This window comes from Corythoichthys intestinalis, chromosome 4 (genome assembly GCF_030265065.1).
Source record: "Corythoichthys intestinalis isolate RoL2023-P3 chromosome 4, ASM3026506v1, whole genome shotgun sequence".
NCBI lineage: Eukaryota > Metazoa > Chordata > Actinopteri > Syngnathiformes > Syngnathidae > Corythoichthys > Corythoichthys intestinalis.
The window spans coordinates 56,474,635-56,498,199 of NC_080398.1; the positions used below are offsets into that span (position 1 = coordinate 56,474,635).

The 23,565-nt window shown below is 39.0% G+C and overlaps 3 protein-coding genes across 6 annotated transcripts in view; 1 reads left to right on the forward strand and 2 right to left on the reverse strand.

Annotated features, from left to right (window-relative positions):
- The window catches only part of LOC130914349 (regulator of G-protein signaling 22), a 48,548-nt gene extending 39,622 nt beyond the window's left edge, over positions 1-8,926 (reverse strand). Inside the window, exons 1-5 of the mRNA XM_057833449.1 lie at positions 8,758-8,926; positions 8,490-8,672; positions 8,294-8,379; positions 7,955-8,112; positions 35-599 (exon numbers count right to left, since the gene is read on the reverse strand). Coding sequence (XP_057689432.1) covers positions 35-599; positions 7,955-8,112; positions 8,294-8,379; positions 8,490-8,672; positions 8,758-8,784 — 1,019 coding nt within the window. The 5' untranslated portion in view covers positions 8,785-8,926. The remainder of the gene's footprint in view (positions 1-34; positions 600-7,954; positions 8,113-8,293; positions 8,380-8,489; positions 8,673-8,757) is intronic.
- A 74-nt stretch (positions 8,927-9,000) lies between these two features.
- Positions 9,001-20,520, reverse strand: fbxo43 (F-box protein 43). Of its 2 annotated transcripts, XM_057834532.1 has the most exons (7): positions 20,352-20,520; positions 14,689-15,328; positions 14,511-14,622; positions 13,646-14,371; positions 12,240-12,342; positions 10,162-10,347; positions 9,001-10,057 (listed from the first exon to the last, which is right to left on the reverse strand). In XM_057834532.1, the coding sequence occupies exons 2-7, from the start codon at positions 15,281-15,283 to the stop codon at positions 9,809-9,811; spliced, it is 1,971 nt and encodes a 656-aa protein (XP_057690515.1). In that variant the 5' UTR covers positions 15,284-15,328; positions 20,352-20,520; the 3' UTR covers positions 9,001-9,808. The 2 variants fall into 2 exon arrangements, with proteins under 2 accessions (XP_057690515.1, XP_057690514.1); XM_057834531.1 differs by having other exon boundaries at positions 14,511-15,328.
- An 875-nt stretch (positions 20,521-21,395) lies between these two features.
- The window catches only part of LOC130915304 (sperm-associated antigen 1-like), a 44,437-nt gene continuing 42,267 nt past the window's right edge, over positions 21,396-23,565 (forward strand). For 2 of the 3 annotated variants that reach the window (XM_057835251.1, XM_057835253.1), the window contains exons 1-2: positions 21,396-21,714; positions 23,015-23,174. In XM_057835251.1, the coding sequence (XP_057691234.1) occupies positions 21,572-21,714; positions 23,015-23,174 (303 nt within the window). In that variant the 5' untranslated portion in view covers positions 21,396-21,571. The remainder of the gene's footprint in view (positions 21,715-23,014; positions 23,175-23,565) is intronic. The other variant, XM_057835254.1, reaches the window with a different exon arrangement.

Consider the following 23,565-nt stretch of genomic DNA (forward strand, 5'->3'; position numbering starts at 1 on the left):
TCCCACACATAAAGTAAGAGGTGGTGTAGTGCACCTTTTTTTCCGCTCGCTGTTGATAGCTTTCAGTGTCTCTATGTCCAACCAGAGATTTAACAACTTGCCTCCTTGTGTGCCACGCAAAAACAGCTTAAAATCATCCATGCCTGGTTGGTTTCCTAGGTGACCGCCATTATGGTAGCAAATCTCCATTTCAAAGTCTGTGCTCCAACTCGCTTGACTCCATTTTTGGCATTCTTGACAGGGTGCTTTTGTATTCTCATTAACTGAACATGGCCAGCCTGTATACTTGCAATTTGTGTCCATGTTGAAAAGGTCACTTTTGTTTCCCTGCTTCTGTGCTTTCAACATGAATATAGCATTCTCAACCACCTGTTGAACCACTTGGACAGCCAGGTCGCCCAAATGCAGGTCAGAGGCCTCTTCATGTAGCTGCTTGACTTGAGATGCAGCTGCTGTCTTTTTTATGTTGATATTGGCACTGTTCTGGTTGGAGGAAGAGGTAGACGGCTTGAAACATCTGGATGATTCACTGAGATATCTGTGGGTATGTCCTTTATAGCCAGGTGATGTATGTGTTGGCTCATGTATTTTCGCACAACCTTTACAGTGATGAAATATAATTAGAATCATTAACATAGAATAAAAAAATATATATAAACTTACTGGCCATGAAAAATCTAATCGAATATATACAGTGCAATAGCTAGATTTTACTGCCCCACAAAGACTTGTGACACCGACTGAACTGAATTATTGGCAGGTATGTCGTTGAAAACATGTTACTGAAGTTTAATGTCTCCCTCATGGAAAAGGTTTTTAAGGCAGGGATGTCAAATCTACAGTCCGCCAGGAGGTCCGAGCCAGCCCATAGGGTTTAGCTGTCTGTCAGACACGTTGAAGCTCATTTATACTGTACATAAAAATTCACACTCTTTTGACAATGGCGCCGTAAAACTGTAGATTTGTGTGATCAAGTGCGTGCACTACTGCTCACTTTCATGTCTGTAGTGACATTCGTTCATTCCCATTCAAAATGGACATTCAGCACCGTCAATGGCAGCCAATGAGGTAACAAGGAAGTGACCAAAAAATACCCCAAAACTAACAGAAGGATGAGACACCAAATCAACAGGAAGTGACCAAAAGTGCCCTAAAATAAACAGGAAACAGGACGGGAATGCCTGAAAAATCAACAGGAAATTATCCAGAATTTACAGGAAGTGACTCTTAAGTATCTTAAAATTACATAGAAGTGGCGCAAAATTGACTCATTGCCTGCTATTAACAACAATAGACGACCAATTCACTTCCATTGGAAGGACCGGTTGTGAATCTTCCAGTGCCATTCAAGGTGCTTGACGTCCAATACATTTTGACTGGGAGGCAGGGGCGGTTTTAGGGGTGGGGCCACAGGGGCACTGGCCCCACCTCTAATTTAAATGGCCCCTGTTCCCATATTAGCACAAAGCATGACAATCTGTCAATCCTTCTTTTCTGAAGTGAGAGAAAATGAGACTATGCCGTTTCTACAAGTAGGCCTGATGGATACAGCGCTGGCCAAAACTATTGGCATCCTTGCAGCTCTTTCAGATAATGCTCAGTTTCTCCCAGAAAATGATTGCAATTACAAATGCTTTGGTAGTATTATCTTCATTTATTTTGCTTGCAATGAAAAAACACAGAAGAGAATGGGGAATAAAAATTAAATAATTATCATTTTACACAAAACTCCGAAATATGGGCCAGATAAAAGTATTGGCGCCCTTTGAAAAATCATGTGATCCTTCCCTAATTAGTGTAATTAACAGCACCAGGTGTAACAGGTGGTGGCAATAACAATCACACCTGCAGCCAGTTGAAATGGATTAAAGTTGAATCAACCTCTGTCCTGTGTCCTTGTGTGTACCAAATTGAGCATGAAGAAGACCAAAGAATTGTCAGAGGACCTGAGAAGCAAAATTGTGTTCATCTCCAAAAACCTGAATGTACCTGTGCCTACCTTGTGCAGTGTCATCAATAGGTGTGAAGCCCATGGCACTGTGGCTAACCTCCCCAGATGTGGACAGAAAAGTAAAATTGACGAGGGATTTCAACAAAAGATTGTGCGGATGGTTGATAAAGAACCTTGACTAACAACCACACAAGTTCAAGCTGTCCTGCAGTCCAAGGGTACAACAGTGTCAACCCGTACTATCCGATGGTGTCTGAATGAAAAGGGAATCTGTGGTAGGATACCCAGGAAGACCCCACTTCTGACCCCAAGACATAAAAAAAGCCATGCTGTAGTTTGCCAAAACTTATCTGAGAAAGGCAAAAACGTTTTGACAGAATGTTCTCTGATCAGATGAGACAAAAGTAGAGCTTTATGGGGAAAGACATCAACATAGAGTTTACAGGGAGGGAAAAAAACGAGGCCTTCAAAAAAAAAAAAAAAAAAAAAAAAAAAAAAAAAAAGAACACTGTCCCCACATTCAAACATGGCAGAGGTTCCCTGATGTTTTGGGGTTGCTTTGCTGCCTCTGGCACTGGACTGCTTGACCATGTGCATGGCATTATGACTACCAACAAATTTTGCAGCATAATGTAGGGCCCAGTGTGAGAAAGCTGGGTCTCCCTCACAGGTCATGGGTCTTCCAGCAGGACAATGACCCAAAACACACTTCAAAAAAGCACTAGAAAATGGTTTAAGAGAAAGCACTGGAGACTTCTAAAGTGGCCAGCAATGAGTACAGACCTGAATCTCATAGAAGAATCTCATTGATGGATACCGGAAGCAGTTGTTCACAGTTATTTTGTCTAAAGGTTGTGCTACCAAGTATTAGGCTGAGGGTGCCAGTACTTTTGTCCAGCCAATTTTTAAGAGTTTTGCATAAAATGATGTTTTTCATTCTGTGTTTTTTTTTTTTTTTTTTTTTGCAAGCAAAATAAATGAAGGTATCACTACCAAAGCATTTGTAATTGCAATCATTTTATGGGAGAAATTGAGCATTAGCTGACAAAATTGCAGGGGTGCTAACACTTTTGGCCAGCACTGTATATCCTTTGATCATCATCATCATGTTGTGTGGATGCGTAATACTAACATCGCAAGGACATGCATTTTTTTTTTTTTTTTTTGAACACGTAAGTGTTTTGTTTCATACTCGTAGAGCGCCAAAACCTCTCACCCTCCCTCCTGCTAAGGAGTGTGACTAAAAGTTTTTTTTTTTGGGGTGACCAGTACAGCTGGCGTTTGGTACTTAACGTTAAGGGTGATTGACAGGTTTGTAACTTTGATCTGGCCAGAGAAGACTCAGTAACTCTACGATCAAAGGCACAAATGTGTTAATCGTTAATCTTGTTACAAACTAGCTGTAGCACAATCTGAAGTGTGCTGTGGCAACTCATTCATTGTGAACGTGACAGGCTGTTCTCGGCAGCGTGAGCATCAAAGCCTGGGTGAATTTGAGTGTACTCACTCAATGAAGCATTTGATTAAGACGAGCATTTTTCTACATTCTTGTTTAAAAGTAATTCATATTATAAAAGGCGGCGTGCATGGGTTTTCTCCGGGTTCCTGCCACATCCCAAAAAATGTGCATGGTATGCCAATTGAACACTCCAAATTGTCCTTAAGTGTGAGTGTGTGCATGAATAATTGTGTATCTATGTGTGCCCTGCGACTGGCTGGCAACCAGTTCAGGGTATACTGCCCTTCTGCCTGGAGTTGGCTGTGATGGGCTCCAGCACCCCCGCGACCCTCGTGAGAATAAGCGGTTGAGAAAATTAATGAACCATCAATGTTATGGAGAGTGATCAAAAGTATGACATTAAAGGTGATGCAATGAAAAATGTAGGTGCGCCCACATTTTGTGCTGGTGCACCTTAAGAAAAAAGTTAGGCGCACCAGTGCAACCAATGCAAAAAGTGTGGAGCCTTAGCAATATACAGTTTATCACAATGTTAATTTTTTTCCAATATCCTTCAGGCCTATCCCAAACAGAGCTATTCAAGTTATGTGGTGAAAGTTATTCTAGTTTTAATATCGCAATATAGTATCACAATGTATCGCAAACCCCACAAAAATTGTAATGATACTTTTTTCCCAATATTGTTCAGGCCTATTCTAGAGCATTTTTAAAATTAACGCTGCTTTTCGTGTTTGAAATGGCTTTTTTAAAAAAGTGATCAAAATTATTGTTTCATGTATTGCATTCTTACTTTCACACGGTATGATTAAATACGAATTTTTACAAACCTTACTGGTTCATCTCTGGTTGACAGTGTCAAGCAAACGTTTTTACCGCCACATTCAGGATAATCTGCGTATTGCCTTGTTGACCAAAACAAACACTGAACAAAGATGGCAGCGACACTGGGCCCCTGAGGGTTACATTAGGCCCCTTCTCTGCCCCAGTTTCAGAAAAATCCTAGAACCGCCACTGCTGGCAGGGGGCGAAGGAATGCCAGAGTGTTAGTCATTCATTCATTCATTTTCCATGCCGCTTTTCCTCACGAGGGTCGCGGATGTGCTGGAGCCTATTATTTGGCCAAAAATAAACTAGCCCTGCCCACATGAGATCTAACTGCCAAAAATGAGGTCTGCGACACCCCTGATTCAAGGTTAAATATCTGTCTATGCTGTTCTACTCTAGGAAAATGCCGGTTTGACATATATAGTTTTGTAATGCAAATAATTACTTCTAGAAATTAATTACTTCCATAAGAGTAATAGTTTCTCAGTTACAATTACAAATTACATCAAAAAGTAATTATTGAATTTTTAGGTAAATTGCTTAACACTGCTTACGAATGAGGTCATTAATTTGTGACATCCGTATACCTATACACACTTGGCTGAGTTTCAATCGCGGTTTAAATGAGTCCTCGCTCACTTGCCCTAGTCACCGCCCCCCGGGGGAATCCCCGCCGCCATCTTAAGGGCCGTTCCAATCCCCAAAACAGCGAAGTGAACTTGGTGAGATGGACCCTCAGAGGGCTCAGTGATCGAGTGAAGAACAATGGTCACTCCGGAGCTCCCTGTATCCTACAATGCATTGGTACACAGAAATTATGTCCATGCGGTGGTGATAATGAAGCTCAAATACCGTTGGCTGCTGTCTATTTACCACCAGAGAAGAAGAAAATGGAGGAGCCAGCACGGTGTTTGAATGTGATACCAAACTGCCTTTGGAATTGTAAAATTTATCGTTGTTAATAGAATTTTTTTTTTTTTTTTTTAAATAGACTAGATGTGGCAGTTATGGCAGGACGTATGGAATCACAGGAGTGCCAAACAAAATAAATAAAGAGAAATAAATAAATAAATAAATAAATAAATAAATAGTAAAGTTATTTTATTCACTCACTTTTGTCAGTAAAGAAAAGAAAAAACTGACAATTTCTGTCATTGATGTTTCTATTTTGCTTGCCTTTTCTATTTTGCTTTTAACGAAAGAAATGGTCTGTCAATCAAATGGCGTTGGGAGGGACGGAAACTCAACTTCAAATAGGTTGAATGTATTTGAACATCAAATCTGTTTACAGATTGTAAGGTATAGACAAATAAATAAATAAATAAATAATTAAATGCCCAAATAAAATTTGATACAAAACTGATAATTCTGATAATTCCCAGGTACCAACGTATTGCCATCAACCGCGGAATACTTCTCTGGCTTATTGACATGAGTCGCAGTATATTTTGTGCGATGTGGAATAATGGTGCCACCAAGGGGTGGCAAGGCCTGGCCACGGCTCCCCCAATGAATTTGTTGGCTACCCTACTCGCCAGTATAATGTCAGACTGTAGTAGCTGCGGAACTCAAAATTTTGACTGGACTATGTACATTAACACAATATAATGGTATATAATATACAATATAACACAGTAAACAAAAGTATATCAGAAGGTGTGTCTTGAAATCTGACAATTTTCTACTGGCCTGTTTAATACTACAACATAGTAAAAACCTGAAATTATGGCTTTTATTTTTTGGTGTGCCACCCCAAGGTTTTAAGTGGCCCCAATTGGCCACCACTATGAAGAATTTCTGGAGGCGCCACCGATTTGAAATATACCCCAATCACGTGACATCACAACTCCGCCCCCCTGACTGGTGCCGCCATATTGTCCGTCAGCTCATCGTGTTTACATATTACCGCTACGTACATTTCTCCTATTACTGCGTGTTTTTCTGCTTGTCAAAGGAATCACCGCATAGTAAACGAACCCCAAAACCTTCCTGACAATCGTTAACATTGATTAATCAAAATGGTGAAGGCATGTGTGGCGGTTGGTTGCAGTAACAGAGGAAGATAAACGGTCATTTTAGTAGTTGCTGTGTGCCCATTGTTGAAAGGGCAAATCTAGAAAGCAGCACGTTTGTTTATCTCGGTCCATGATGCGTTTGTTTCGACAGCCGTTAGACAGCGGCGAAAACATCAATATGATGCCAACACGATCGCAGACATCATCAGACAGAGCCTATGAAGTTCGTCGCCACGGTCGCGCAGCAAGAAGGTGAGCGCAACAGGTGTTGTGCCGAAAAATAGCCGCCCTCGTGAAATGTCCCCCCTGACGGGAGCGCCCACACGGAAACGACTTTCTTGTACCGTGAATATGTATTATTTTACTCTGCTTGAACTAATAAATGTCATATCTGTGTGATTGTCATTGGGATATGGTCGTGAAAACCTGTAGACTTAATACATTTCTGTTCAAAGATGGTTATGTGGCCCGGTCCACGATTTGTTACTAAAATACAGTACTAATATTTTGTGTAATTTAATTATTTAAAACTGATCTTACAGTCGTAAATCCATTACTGTAATGCGTCCATTAAACATTTGATGTTTTCACGTCAATAAAGCGTTATAAATAAGCGCTCCCGTCAGGGGGGACATTTCAGGCGGGGCAGCTATTTTTCGGCACACACTGGCCCGTTGTCGATCAAGTTTCATTTTACAATCGTGACAACAGTAACGCTCAGCTGACCAAATGTCGGTTTATATTCGGGCCGGTGCAGATTTTGGGTACCCGGCTCCTCATTGTGACATAAACTGGAGTATGATTGGAAATTTTGTGGTCTCAGGACGAGCTCTGACACATGGGACGGGACCGGACGGGAGGAAACATCGGTTTGGGCATCAAATATGGATCTGGCGACTGGATCGACCAAAGCTTTTCCAAATAACGGCTTTTATGCAACTCATCCAATGAGTTTACAGCGTCTGAAAGCACCGGGGCTTCCATAATTTGCAAGTGAATCCACCTTTAGAAACTACGATCAATGACAATACGGACACACAATGACGGACAATATGGCGGCACAATACAGCGATCACGTGATTGTGTGACGTTGGTGATTGGGGTCTATACAGGACTGTCTCAGGAAATTAGAATACACAATATTCTAATTTCCTGAGACAGTCAGGAAATTAGAATATTGTGTATTCTAATTTCCTGAGACAGTCCTGTATATATACACAGGACTGTCTCAAAAAATTAGAATATTGTGTATTCTAATTTCCTGAGACAGTCCAGTAGGCAGTATAGCGCTACTCCAACACCTTGTGGTTGTTCCATGATTTTCTTGCCTGTGAGTGAACGAGGGCAGGTGTGTTCCATTCACATCTTTCGCTCCCCCTCCGCCCACTTTCCCTCCACCCTCCAAGTGGCCTCAGTGTGACGTCATAGCCAGAACTCAGGGCAAGTGAGGGAGGGCAACTCAAACTCTGATTGGAACCCAGCCACTGATAGACTTGGGCACAGGTGCACATGATGAGTTTTAATGACGTCGCGAGGAAGGAATAGTAGGAAATCTGGGATTAAAACATCAGGAAAATTTCTTTTTCCCCAAATTTACTAAAGATAATTTCCCCTGGGCTGCACATGATTGTGTTCTCCAAGCTTCGAAGTAATTTTTCAATTTTTAAATGTATATTTCTTGGCAAACATCAAACAAATGTAAACCTTGATTAGATGTGTTGCAGTTGCAAGCACACAGTCCTGTTTGTGTATCCAAGGCGTTGACATTTTCCTTGTCCCCAAACGTGGCCGACGGTAGATGAGAGCTGTATTTTCTAGAGATATTTATATGACCGGCCCACTGAAACAACAGCTTTGATAATCTGCCAAACATGGTGAAACGGGATACAATCAACTGCACACATAAAGGTTTCACGTTGTAAAGAAATATGTAGAAGTAAAAATTACTTTTTAAAACAATAGTATAAATTATTTTGTATTATGTGAAGCATATGATGCACTATTTAGACATGCATTCATGGCAACAGGCTCATATCTTAATACCTGTACTCGTGGAAGAATCTGCTTCGAAGGAAAAATGTCAATCTTTCCTTTGCAATCCACCGAATCCCCTGTTGTCGCTCCAAACACTACAAATGTTGGCAGTTTATTAAAAAATTTTTTTTTTTTTTTTTCTATTAACAAAGACAGTTTATTATACTCTAGTTTGCTATGCAAATAGGAAACATACATTACTCACAGAGACAGTGTAATGGTTGTCCACTAAAGCACTTTTGGCTAGTGTGCTGACATCCTTACAAAGGAGCTGTGATTTGCTATGTTCTAGTGCTGATCTGATTTTGTTGAAGGTGAACTCTGCTGCCCTGCTCGGCACCTCAAACTGATCTGTGTCCCAATTGTACAATAAAGCCTGCGGGAAACACTGTAAGAGATGAAGGCTTTACTAAAATATGCAGCAGTCTAAAAATGTTATTTTCCTTTAATTTTATTTAAATATCAGAAATTACCGGAAGACTTAAAAATTTGTTCAACATGTGAACAAACAGGGGATCAGAAATCAAGAAGTTCTCCTGTATGCAGGTAAAAAAAACTAAAATAAAATTGTATAACCACACTGTTTGAAGCAAGTCAAAGGAAGTTGACAATATGGAATTGTGTACTCACCAAATTGTGAACAGTAATTTGGGGAAGTTCAGCTAGACAAATACAAAAATTTTTTTTTTTTTTTAAAGGGGGGGGGGGGGGGGGGTATTATTATCGTTATTCTCAAACATAAAATTTTGGTTCTTACCTGTTGAAATTTCACCATACATTTCTCCTTGTATCCAAACACTAAATTCCTTACGCAATACTTAACGGGTAACCAAGTTTTTTGTAATTGCGCACTGCAGGTTGCTATGGCAGTGAACGCACTTTCCACAACATGAATGAGTGTGATCGGTTGATAAGAAAAGTTTTAATGAAAGAATGGAGGAGTGTCAAATAACACGTTTTCCTCTAGTAGGATATCTTATAAAATTATGCAAGCCAAATTGTAAGGATTTTTTTTTTTTTTTTTTTTTTGTAAATCGAGCCCACCTGCCCAAAAATACATTGTTTTAAAATTAACAAGCACAGGAAGAGAAAGGCTAGTGAAAAACGACCACTAGATGTCACCAAACTAATACATATAACATACTACAGGAAAAGTAGGACTAAAGTTTAATCATACTTAACAGAGAAACAAGACGTTTGTTCGCTCCCTCCCCAAAATAACAAAAAGTTTTTAAAATGATCTGGAATAACACTGGAAAAGTATCAAAACATACCAATAATAAAATTGATAAGTTCCTCAAAGATGTTATGTGAGGTAAAAAAAAGTTTTACCAGATTTGTGATTAAAAATCCAAAAATACTGAAAGGGGGAAAAGTGATACACACACGCACAACACACAGGACTTGGTTAAATCTAGTGTTCACTAACCAGTCTCCACAAAAAAAAAAAGAAAAAAAAAAAAGAAAAAACAAATTTTGAAAATACTCTCAAAACAGTGAAATGGGATACACTCAGTTGGACTATCATAATCTCCTAATATTTCGTTTGCTTTGGGCACTTCCTGGAAGTAATACATCTTTCCTGCGACGGCCCGCAGATTGGCTCCTACATTCTTTGGATCCGTGGAAGGTACACAAGCACGCTGTGCAAAACTGGAAGGCACAGTCAGCTCTCGTGCACACACCTTCACCTTTCACCAAGTGACACTTTGCAGGATGCTGGCATCGCGGACATTCTTTGAGACATTCATCCTTGAAGAGGGTTTTGGCCACCTGAAAGGCATAGGTTTCTTGACTCATGATACACATTTTTATATGAATGAAGAAAATACTAAAAAGCCCTGCAATAACAACAGTGATGACCAAGATTAACATACTTCTATGAACTTGTCCCGTTTGGTGCTGTTGCCCAAAGATAAAGAGCTGGATTGTGAAGTGCGGCTTCCAGACTGTGGGGTGCAGTAAGTTGGGGTACTCGATTGTACCTGCACAGTCTTAAGGGCTGACCTTTGAAGCCGTGCCAATCTGTTCTCAGCATTAGTCACATGACCAGTTCCACCAAGCTGAAAATGAAAAAGATTTTAAAATAATTTGAGACTTTATGAAAGGGAAAAAGTTACCAAAAACAGGTTGCCAGCAAATTCTTGTATTGAGGTGTCCTAAATACACATTCATTTGATGTACAGTATATACTAAAGAATGGTAGTAAAGCACAGACTTGCAGCAAGTGGGAAAATAGGCTTTTGACACCATCATAGATGCCCACATTGGTGAAGTATTTTTCATTAACCTTTGCATGCACGATTTATTTATTTATTAACTCATTGCTGCCACTGGCACACAAGATGAGCATTCACGCCCAGTCCTCCTAGTTTAACTCTATGTCTGTTGCCTTCGATGACATGCAATAAGTTAAACACTATAAGGGATTTTTTATTTTATTTTATTTATTTTTTTTTTTTTTAAAGAGTATTACTTGGGGCCGTAACCAGTGCATTTCTGTTTTTATCCATTTTAATGTCGCTTTGACTAATATTGAATTAATTCAATAATGTACCGAGGTACCTCTACTTACGAAATTGGTCCTGGAAGTAGTATCGTAACCTGAAAATTCTTGTTTTGATGCATTTTGCACATCTTCCGTTACACCACAAGTTTCACTTTTGACATGCTACTCTGTCCATTAGCATTCAAAATGAGGTTGCTGATCTACACAGCCAATGACTAACAAATACAGTGGTACCTCTACTTACAAAATTAATCTGTTCTGGAAGTAGTTTTGTAACTTGAAAATTCTCTAAGTAGAGACACGTTTTCCATGTACATGCCCTAATCAAATCCTAGCCCCTCTAAAATTCAGACAAATATTTTATAATGCATAAAAATGCAGCAAAACCTGTAACAATTACATGTTACAATTATATTATTGAACAGTAAACATAAAATCTAAATTGTGCATAATGTACAAAATCAAGAATGAAGTTAATGCAATTATGTAGAGCTGTCGGAATACGAGGGACGAATGGGATACACACAAACACATACAGTAAAGGTCCCTCTTAGCCGATTGGATGCCAGGAATGCTAGGCAATAGCCAATGGCAGAGCAGCTATAAGTATGTTACTTTCAGTAAACTCTGGGAGCTGCAAGTACCAGCCATACTGTATTTTTGCCTTTTGTGTCCTGAAATTTCTGTAACAAGAGGAAATATTTTCCCATGAGGCGCGTCGTAACCTGAAAATTCTGTATGCAGAGACGTTCATAACTAGAGGTAGCACTGTATTTCTTATATAAAAATACAAAGAAAAATAATGATTTGGAAATAAAATATACAGTGGTACCTCTACTTACGCAAATAATTGGTTTTAGAAGTAGTTTTGTAACCTGAAAATTCTGAGACACGTTTTCCATGTAAATGTCTTAACCCGTTCCAAGACCCCCAAAATTCAGACATCTTTTATAATGCATCAAAACATATAACAAATACATGTTACAATTATATTGCACAACATAAAATCAGAGTTGTGCATCATGTAAGAAGAATAATGAATAAACACTCAACACTAAAGCTGTCGTAACACGAGGGGAGAATGAAGGGGATACACACATACACATAGAGGTCAGAGGTAGCCAATAGATGCCAGGAATGCTAGGCAATAGCAGACTATAAGTATATTACATTCAGTAAACTCTGGGAGCTGCGAGTACCAGCCATACTGTATTTTTGCTTTTCATATCCTGAAATTTTTTTCATAACATTTTCCCGTTTAGGCGCGTCTTCACCTAAGATTTCCTTATGTAGAGGCATTCGTAAGTAGACGTACCACTGTATATCATAATGATTGCTATTTAAGTATTTAATGACCAAAAATAGTGAATTGCCCTACAAATTTTAATGTTAAAACGTAAAAATTATAACATTCTTGATGGAGATGAACTTAATTTTAGTGTATACCTCCAAAGCACCTTCTACTGCACTGCGGTGAATTTCTCTCTTCAAGTGAGCTTGCTTGTCATGCTGGATTATTTCATTCCAGTCTTTACAGACCTGACCACATCTGCAAAAACAAATGCATGAATTAGGCAGTTTTCCCCCCGCCAAACGGCAATATTTTGAACAAAGGACCGAACGATTTAAAATCTAAACATACTGTAAATGCCAATTTCGCCTTAGCTACTGCTCTAAGACAGTGTTTTTCAACCACTGTGCCTTGGCATAGTGTCTGGTGTGCCTTTCACCTAATTGATGTAAAAATGTTTTTGGAAAATGAATCTACAAATACGCAAAATCTGGTGTCTGTGCTGTCAAATGGACGGTAATCATTGAATAGTATTCCATATCATTAGGTGTCAATGGGTAGCTAATTACTTTGGTGATGTGTAAGAGGTAAGAGTGGTATTGGGGATAGCGGTAGCGGCTAGCTAGCAAAACTATAATGGTGACAGCGATGGTAAATGTGTTTTTAAAAGGACAGATGCTGAAAACTGGACAAGGGATGTCCCGATCGCATATTTTTGTCTGAGTGAACTGATTGTGAGAATCTGCAGATATTGAAAAAGTGTTCAAAATTATTTCATCATGTTACAGTCCCACCGTGCCACCTTCATAATGTAAATTACTTTCAAACAAGAACAACGTAGAAAAATGCTTACCTTTATTAAATGCTTCATTGAGTGAGTCCACTCATGCTTTGACACTCACGCTGCTGAGAACAGCCTCTCACTTACACAATGAGTTGCCACAGCACACTACCACTAATGTTTAACAAGCTAAAGGATGACCGACACGTGTGCACCTTTGATGGTAGAGCTACCAAGCTTCTCTGGCAAGATCAAAGCTACACACCTGTCAATCATCGTTTACTTGAAATAGCTCAAGAGTACTGCTGACCAAGAAAAGCAGCACGAGGCAGAGATACATACTCCAGTGCAGGGGCCCAGGTTTCACACTAAGTGAGTAAATATATAATTATAAAAGGCGGGTTTTTTTGTATGTGTTCGTTTGATGCCTATTCAATACACGATTTCATATTGTTAATATAGTCTACAGAAATTGATTTTTACATTTTTTGCTGGCGTGTGCCTCGGGTTTTTTTTAATTTTTTTTTTTTAATGAAAATTTAGAAAAAACTGCTCTAAGCCAAGTGTTTCCAATTCAAAATTAATAACATCCTTGCAGGGACACAAAATCCAAATCCCTGACATCTGAAAAAGATTGCGTTTAAGAGTGTATGGATGCATTGGGGCGCTAATGCACTGTTTAACTGAATTTGAGAGTTCAGGGTTAAATTCTGAAATATAGCTGCAATACAACGCAAACGCCAATTGTAGAGTTTACCAAAAAGAACATCTAGTGCTGACCTGTATACACACTCAGGAGACAAGTGACCGAAAACAACAGCCAGTATGTGCCCGAGGTTCCTCTTCCTCAGCTCTGTTAATATGTCCACCTTTCCCAGGCCCATCTTCCGGCCAATCAGCCCCGCCAACGGCATCGATGTCCCAAACATTGTGGGGGCCTCAGCAAGGGCTGCTATGGTCCTCAGATGGACTTTGAGACTAGGACTTTTGCAGGGATACATCTTAGTCCTCTGTTCACACATATTATGTATCAGCTGTAAAGCAGGTGTTAGGGAGAGGTTGGTTGTTATTGTTCGTGTCTTGGGGGTCGTATGGGATTTAACAGATGTGGTTCTAGAATGCGGGTTATCTGGCGTGGCTGTAGTTTTACGCAGAGGTGTTGTATAACTTTGACTAGTTGATTCCAGCCCATCAGAGGTTGTTTTGATGCATTTTACAGACAGAACCTTGGTAGGGGTTTCCTTAAAAACCTCATTGATACAAGTGTGGCTGTACTGATGCTTTCTGTCCGACTGGTCTTCATCAGACAACGAGCCTCCTTCCTCTAGAGTGGAAAGTCTTTTCTGACGTTGCAAACGGGAGCGCCGCTTTGTATCCGTCAGATTGGGGGTTTCGGAGTTTCTTTTCGAAGCGGAAAGCAATAACTCCTGGAAGGAACCATTGTGGTCGACAGAAGAGTCTTGGGATTTATCGAGGGAGCTGAAGCCACTGTCCTCACGCAGAAACCTGCAACGAGGTTCAAACATGTTCTCAGGTTACCGGACTGAGAAAGCGACACAAAAACAATGCTGAAAGCCATAAGAATTTTTACTATAATGGAAAAAGATGTGTTGTTGTTTGTAAATAGGTTCAAGAGAACACATACCTGATGCATTTAGGTGTATGTATTGATGATGGTGTGCACAAAACATTGGATGAGTCATACAGGTCACTTGACAGGTTGGTCACTGGTGAGTGTAAGTTTTCCTTGGATGAAACTGGGAGGAATTTGCGTAAGCAGAGCACTTCTGAATGTAAATGATCAGAGGCGTGATGGTGCTCACTGAAATCTAAGAGTGAAATCCGTCTCTCCAAACTGTTGCTGTCCCCCGAGCTTAAGGTACCATCCTCAAGAGTGGAGGTCCTTCCCTGAGAGAAGAGCAGGCGATGTTTCCAAGCAGATAACGTTAAATCCTTCTCCAATTTTAAAGTGCTCGGAGTCTGTGGCGCAGTGTCAGAGTCAAAGGACACACTGAGCTGGTGGTCAGTCCTAATTGAGGATTCCAACCTTCCGTCACACGGGGACATTGTGCTGTCACTTTTGACATATTTGGTGGAACTGCACATAATAAGTTTATGTCGCAGTGAGACATCTCTTTTGCATATTTTGGGAGTTTCACACCAGCTTAGAGTGGAGGATCGCTGAACCCCTTTGGTATCGTTGTGCAAAAATCTGACCCCGCTACTTTCCTTAGGGGTGAGAGAAAGTCTGAGTTTCTTTTTGGGCGTGTTCTTGCAATCCCCTGAAGGATAAGATCCACCAAAGTCAAACCCATTGATTTTCTGTGGACTTTGGAATGAACCAGAGTAGCCACTATCAAAACACTCATAACACGGTTGGTGTTTGACGCCGTCATGGGACTCAGGTGTGCACTGCATTTTCCGCCTCCTTTTTTTTCCCCAAACAGTAACGCTCCCAGAGACCTGCAGATGACAAAAAGGATTTTTTTTTTCCCCCAAACACTCCACCTGGTGATGATACATACTGTAGCATGACTATCAAGAGAAAGATTAAACTCAAAAAGGTCTGAACTCGTATGCTGAATTCTACAGTGTTGGAAAGGGATTTAAGAATTTCAGATTGAGGTCTCTCTTGTCCAGGGAAACCAAGACAATGAAAGGTTTTTTACAATAATGAGATTTCTTTATTACAAACTGCAGTTTCGGAGAAAACAATGTGACAGATTGTAATTTCTAACACAGCGTGATGGGAAGCAGTACTTGCTTTTATACCTTTCTAGTTCCTGAGAGTGAGAGGAGTCTAACACCAAGATGTGACCTTATATGGCCATTATCAAAATGTGTTTGTTGCTATTGGTTGAATAAATATGGTATTGCTACAGTCATTTGTGTGAAATGTGATCTTTAAAGTGTGTAATTCACATTTTGTTTCAACTTTTGTTAGTTCATCTAAAGGACAAGAAGTGCACAAGTTGTCATGGTAAGATTAGCAGATGTGGTTAAACAGTTGAGACAAATTTCCATCACAGGTCCCACTTCAGTGTTTCATCATATAAAAAACATGGCTCAATTTCATATTGACAGCTGCTTAGAGCTGAAAAAAATAAAATAAAATAAAAATAAAAACAATAGTTGGGACGCTCACAACAAACCTCTTCTTAGGCAGTCTAGCTTGCTACCTTAAAATTTCACACAAATCTTAACACCAGTTTTCATTCAGAACAGGTTGTAATATGATAAGTGGACTAACAAATGGGAAATGTGTAGTTTTACGTGTTAGGTATCAGTCCTGAACTGTAGTTTTTTTTTTTTTTTTTAATCTTTATTTTATTATTATTATTTTTTTTTTAAATGGTCAGAGTTTTCAGACTTCTCACTTTGGAATATGTGTGCTTATATTTGTTCGGCTGAGAAAAATATATATCCTTGGAAATGATGTCAGGTGTTCTTAAAACTCAAATGTGATTTATGTTCAGAAGAATCTGAAGCAATGTTTTGTTGGACACTGAAATGATACGACGTCAGTGCCACAATAACTTTGACCTCTAAAGCCCAGTATAGTTGACACAGTAGTTTGAGCTATTGAAACGAGTCACACACACTATATACAGTATTTTAATCCATATAGTCAGGTCAACCTAATTTTACTTTTTTTTTTTTTTTTTAAACTAACTGCATAATAGAGAACAGCTAAGTGTGCAAAAAGTAACTGGAAACTGGATGAAAAAATAACAGCAAGAAAACTATTTTAAAGAGCTGTTCTAATTAAAATAGGAAATTTACTGATTAATTTAAGGGTCAAACACCCATCCCAGAAGGATGTTGTTCACTTCTTGTCATTGTGCAAAAAGTCCTGAAACATTCAACACTTTAGAGAAGGTCACATTAACTCGTCCCTTACCATTGACAGCGATTGACGTCCAATCATTTGAACTGGGAGGGCTCGCCACCCCTTCAAGTTCAAATGGATTGATGTAGATCAGCATCAATGTCAGCCAATAAGTTCACTAGTGAAGGCCATTCAAGGTTCATCTAATAATTTCAATCTAATAGTGACATCGTACTTTCTGTAAGTGGAAAATATGAAACCAACTGAGCTGATTCAATGCCAAACACCCCCAGGTGCTTCAATGATATCGCCAGGAAAACCCATGTCGATCATTTAGACCATTGTGCAGATGCTAGGCTCCATGTAGTCCCCAAACCTGCCAAACGAGACTTTAATTCCCGTTTCATGGGGATTTAACCAACTCGGAAGCAGATTGAGTCACAAAATTTTATGACGTACCCTACTACATTGAAGTTTCATTGTTTTTCTTCAGTACTTTTAACACTTTCTTGCATTGTGATTTTCTCATTTAACTCATTGGCTGCCATTTACGGCGCAAGACGTCCAACCCATTTTGAGAGGGAAGGTCAAAATGGGTAAGAGTCTAGTACCGTCAATGGCACTGAACGATGAGCATTCACAACCAATTTTCACTTGTATCAATGATGGTTATCTACCTCCCACCATCAATTAGGCTCGAGTGTTTACGTCACAGAATGGGGGATCACGTGAGATTTGACAACAACGCAGCCATATTGGAAGCAGTTCTGGCACGCGGGACATTAAACTTTAACTTGCCAGATCGATACAGAGACAAACTCGTTACTAAGGCGAAGGACATATGTAATGAAACTTAATGATGTGAACAATGTTGACCCTTACGAGCAAGCCGAAGACAAATGGAGTAAAGATGCCGACAGGCTTCCACCATTACGCGAAATGGACATTCTGCTGTATTTAGTGTAAGTTACTACACTCATCAGCGATTCCGCAATTACAAATCGTTACAAAGCTACAAACAATTTTGCTGCTGATGGGTGCAGGACCTGCACATTACGACCGTATCAAACGGCAACTCCATCATTCTTACAAAGGTAGGCTATACGTGTTTACTATTTTCATTGTCATGAACTTCTAAATTTATGCTGTGCTGAGCTGTGATTGTTAGGTGACAAATCAATGCTGTGTTTTAGAAAACAGATTTACCTTGCTCAATGTTTCTCAGTTGGCCTATTGCAAGCAATTTACGTATTTGAAAAGAAAAACTTATTGCAAAACTTTAGGTTACTCCATTCTTGTCTTGATTTGCATTGTCCATTGTTTGACCCTCTACTAACCCTGAATGTTAAATTTCCTCTTTTTTTGTGCTCAAGTTTTTCACTCACAGCGTCCGAGTCAGCCACCATTAACTCCATGGGTTATCCTGGCCCCAGATGGGCAAGTCCTTTCAGCACACTGCACATGCATTGCAGGTGTGGCTGAGTCCTGCGCACGTGAACATGGTGAGATGGTTGCATACGACACCAGCTGCTCTGCCAGTGGGTCCACTTCCAGTGTGTAATAATTGTTGACGCACCTCCAGCTGATTCAGTATGGTTTTGCCCATCATGCAAAAATGACTGACATTATGCTTTCTGTATGCAACATACTATTGTATTTACAAATATAAACTGTGGTTATATAGCATATGTTCCAATACGCCACCATTTTTACATTTTTAGCATCGTTTGCAGCTCAGAGACACTGTGTTTGTGGCCCCATGTACTTGGGTACGTTGTCTGATCTTATACATTGCACTGTAAACAACTACATAAACATGCCCTGACACTATACATTGTTAACACTCAGCACAAGCGTGTGTTTATGTGCATCTTATCCTCTTTACTGTTTTTAATTATTCTTCAAATATTACCAACGTATGTCACTCATTAACAGTTGGGGATGACTATGGTGTACAGTACACAAAATATATTGCATGTTCAAGCACTGACGTCACTTGAAGGACTTTGAAAATTTTGACTAAAGTACCTATTTTTGTTTTTGGGACCATTTGTTTCTGTGTAACCTTGCATTTTGTTGCAGAATATATAAAAATAAACCATGTCATTTGGATTGTACTTTCAAGTGTTTATTCATTATTAAAGGCAAATATTAAGTGCACATCAAACTACACTTTCACAAATATTATTAAGGCACAGCAAACGGTTACTATTTAAACTGATAATCATCCAACTGTTCTTTCAACAGCCGGTTTTCTTCCAAAAGGTTGTTTATCATGTCTTGCCTTGGTTTACACACAGATTGGTGGCTAGTCCATGTCTGTCTGTGTGGCAACATGGCAAAGTGGCTGGTCCATGCCTGTATGCATTGCAGGAGGAGAGGGTGGCTGGTACATGTCTGTCTGTGTGGCAACATGACAAAACCGCAATGACGGTTTCCAATCTGGGTTGGTCTCTAGCATTTCATAAGATGGCTTACCTGTAAAAAATGCAAGAACAAGCAACACAGAGAAAACATCAGTCTGTGACCACAGATGTACAATTTTTTTGTTGCAGAAAACGTAGCCAGTGTACAAATTATTTGCCATACTCTCACGTCAACATATTACAGCTTTTTCATTTAGAAACAACAGGAATTATGTCTTATAAAGCATTTCTGAACACAATGCACATGTATGCAAGCTAGTTGTTTAGCTGTAGCTATAGTTGACAACAGGCCGATTTAGGGCATGAAATTACCGAAATTAGCGAAGACAAATTAAATTAACTTACCGGAGTGGAAGTGCATAGAGCAAACTCTGTGTGTAACTGTACAATCAAACGTTATGTCCTTTCTTCTGATCGAGGCCACCCATGCCATTCTTCGACGTTTGGTAAGTTCAGATATGAGCTTTCCCTCGCCTTTTCTCCATGTAGGGATCCGGAAGAAGCTCAATGGGGTTCCGTCGATCTGTACATTCTCTTTTCTGTTCGATCGTTTTTTGCAATTCTTTACCGCACAATAATTTCCAACCATTTTTAAAGAACGACCTGTGTCGAAATGCTTCACAGTTTGTTTTCCGGGGATCTGACACCGAACGTCCTGCTTCCAAAATGACGATAGGGGCGGAAACCTCGCGACTGCCACGTCATACGCACGAGCCTAATAAGGCAATGCAAAGCATTTATCACCATCAATGGCATGCAGGGAGTTAAACACTACGGGAAAAAAATCTGCGTTACTTGGGGTCGTAACCATTCTAGTATTCATTTTAATAGAATGAATGTAGCTTTTGTTAACATAGTATCAAATTATAATTATTTTTACAATTATATAAAACATAGTATTTAAAAAAAAAATACAAGTGCAATCAATATATTTTCAAATATATATTTAATTGTTAATATTTGGTTTTAGTCAGGGTTAAAGTAAAGGGTTAAAGGTCAACTTTGAATAGCTGTCCACTGTAGTGACCACTGTCCCTGAAACAGTACATCACCTGTTTTGTTAGATGCAATTACAGTAAGTACAACCCCAACATAAAATGTCCACTTCGCTATTATTTTCGTGTTAATTAAACCTATCGAGGAAAATTTAAGTTAGGCCAAAGACACTTGCGTTCTCCAACAATCACCTGGCTGGAGATTTATGACAGTAAAAATTTCAAAAGACACTCACTGTAAAATACTTCAGAGGTGCCGCGGCCGGGCTCGTCTGGACCTCAGTGTGACCTTGTTACAGTCTGCTGCATTTTGGCAAACATTGCGACCGAAACTGGAGCTTGCCACGTTTTCAAATTTGGAGCCAACCTAACGTCACGTAATTCCGCCTCCGGGTCAGGGTCAGGTGATCTACCGCTGCCATTGAAGTGGGCTTTAAATTTATGAATATCATATAAGGCTAACTAGATACCCGATGCGCGCTGTGAGCCAAAACAAAAATACGGCATCACTTGTCGGCCGTTTTGCGTCGGAGGTATTCGGCAAACATAACATTGCAGCGTCATTCATTCATGTAAATCAAAATAGCTATAGATTGCCAGATTTTCAACGATTTTAAATCGGCTTGGTTTCTCATAAAGGTCAGAGATAGTCATTTTACTATGCTTATTCAAGAAAATTGTAGGCTTAAAAAAAATCTAGCCTGAATCATAGCCACGTTAATACAGGTTGTCATAAACCAATTGGTTTGTAAATATGTCAAGAATTCAGCGAGTTGCGAGTGTTCTAGTGAAGAAATTTACTCACCTTTCGTCTGCTGCAGTTTAGCCCGCCATAGAAGTCTTCCGACGAAAGATGGCCGCCAGTCATTCACGCCGCCCGCTTTTAGACATCTTGCCTTATATATGTGATATCTATTTATCTATTAAAACCAATGTGATCAATTAAGACTCGATATTTACGTGATATTTACGCGTCTTATTTTTACTGAATACAGCTGTTTTTGTTTAGTTTGGCTAGCCTGTATTTTAATTTTTCACTTCTTGTATCATTTTCTTTTTATAATCATTATTATTATTAAACGACGTTTTATAAATACATTAATGAATGCATTAAGATCAAGTTATAGAGTTGTAATTGAATTATTAAATTTATGACGGAATGTTTGCGCAATACAGTTTTAAGAAATATTTGACCACGCTTTGATCAGTCTCACTTTGACGCTCGCTGATGACGTCAGCACCAATTTCCATCTCCAAGGGCAACAGCGCAAACACTTCTTTGTAACGCCATTTCGGGGTCTAAGTTTGGTGCTTCACAACAAGGACTGAGAGAAAGAACGAGTCTTTAGAGTTGGTCCTTTGTGTTTACTCTGAGAGACGTATCTTTAGACAATAAAGGGGTTAATAAGATTTTTTTTTTCCCCAAAAGTTGGGCTTATTCCGGTGGTTTATAGCAATGAGTTCAGCATCCTATTTTCAAAGTCATTTCAGTTCTTCTGATTGTGGGTCGACAAAGATCCCAGTGGAGCACTTGGATTATGATTACATTGAAAAATGCAAGGATTCCAAGTATTTGGAGAAAATCCTGTTACTTCTCAGGTAAAAAAAAAAAAATCATCATCATCATAATAGAAAGAAAAGAAAATGCATGTTCAAGGCAATGATTTGGGTACAAATTGTACATTTACTAAGATAATTGACAATATTTTATTAAACTGAATAAGGTATTTATTTTATAATAATTTATTAAGGTGTGCCTTACATTTTTCAAGTACATGTGTTTGCTAAACTGTCAGGAATTTCCCTAGCAGGTGGTTATGACAGTACTTCAACATAATTATTTCTGAACCGTCTTGTTTATAATACTACAGGTTCTGACACTTCGGTTTGGGGTTGTGCTTTCTTTTACAATCAATGCTAATGGAGCATTTCAGGCGCACCTGCACAACCTATAAACTGCAAATTTATAACGTCATAATCAGATTCTTTTTCATAAATCTAGTCAAATAATTTTCTTCATCTTTTTTTGAGTGTTAAACACTAGTCAACAGATTAATGCATCAGATTATTCCACTTATTTTAAGTTAACATTACTATTTGTTCTTGTTAAACCCATACATCTAAAAGTTGGTAATTTTTTTTACCTAAATCAAGAAAAAAATGTTTTTAAATAACGTTCTGAACAATATTTTTTCTTGAATTAAGAGCATATATGACAAAAATTCTTTAAAAGATTAAATATACTAATTTACTGCTTAAAATAAGTCTGTTAAATATACTAATTTATTGCTTAAAATTAGTCTGTTCAGCTTATTTTCAGCTAGGCTATTTTTCTTTTTTCAAGAAATCCTAATATAATTTACTTGAAGCACTGGCAGATAGTTTCGCATATTTTCTAGTAGATTTATGCTGAAAACAAGGGAATTTATGTAGTTTTAAGAAGTGTGTTTTTGCAGTGTATGTATTCTTTATCAATAATTCTGCCATCAATAATTCTGCTATCACTGATGCAGTTTTGAGGAAATGATGTACAATTAAAGCAGTTGTAGTTTGCAGTAGTAGAATTGCTCTTCGTTATTGCTGATTCTAATATTCATACGTCACAGAATTGCAGGTATGAATGCAATCGTAAGAAATATTACTAAATGAATCCTTGTCTGGCAGTGTTGATAAACAAAAAGTGCATTATTATTCTGATAGATACAACTCTCGAGAATATGCATACAGCACATTTTTTCGTCAATTTGTGTTCAGAATGATATTATTTTTAAAAAGCAACCATGTGTTTCTGAAGAGACTATAGAGTAATATAAAACGTGCATGTATTCATTGTCTCTAAAATATAATCAAACCAACTGTAGCCTCTAATAAACTGTATCATAAGTGTTATCATGTACAGGTCTGGCAAGGAAGGAATCTATCCCCATTTGATCAATTTCTGCGAGAATCGACTGGAGAAACTGAACCCTCACAGCCGAGCTCTAAGGAAGGAAATTCCTGTGGCCACATCTGCTAGCCTTCCAGCAGATGAGTGGAGCAACATTGAAGATGATTTGAGGGTATACGGTTTTACACTGCATCAACACACTTCCTTAAAACTAGTTAAATTCCATTCGATTCTAGAAATAAGTGAAATTATCCGCCAGTGCTTCAAGTAAATTTTACTTAAGATTTCTTGAAAATAACAATAATGATAAGAAAATGAGATGAAAACTAGTCCTGCAAGCAGGACTGAACGGGCCCTCGCAATCTAGCGCTACTCGGACGTCACGCAACTCGGACAGTGTGCAGGTCAGGGTGGTGGCAGATCCTCCTCTCTAATCATCTCATTAGAACCTAACATGCTCGAAAGTCGCCTCTTTACACACCTAAGAGTACTACAAAAAAGGCGCCACTACTGAGCTGTGCAGCCAAGCCCTTATTCAAAACCAAAATGAATCTTCTAACTGG

What these genes read in the sequence shown, in the direction of transcription:
- fbxo43 (XM_057834531.1), bottom strand. Translation starts at nt 15,283, where the DNA reads ATGCAGTGCACACCTGAGTCCCATGACGGCGTCAAACACCAACCGTGT. An exon ending in CATACACCTAAATGCATCAG is followed by an intron (nt 14,372 to 14,510) that starts GTATGTGTTCTC and finishes ACCTCGTTGCAG; the next exon opens with GTTTCTGCGTGAGGACAGTG. An exon ending in CAGTAGAAGGTGCTTTGGAG is followed by an intron (nt 10,348 to 12,239) that starts GTATACACTAAA and finishes TTTCATTTTCAG; the next exon opens with CTTGGTGGAACTGGTCATGT.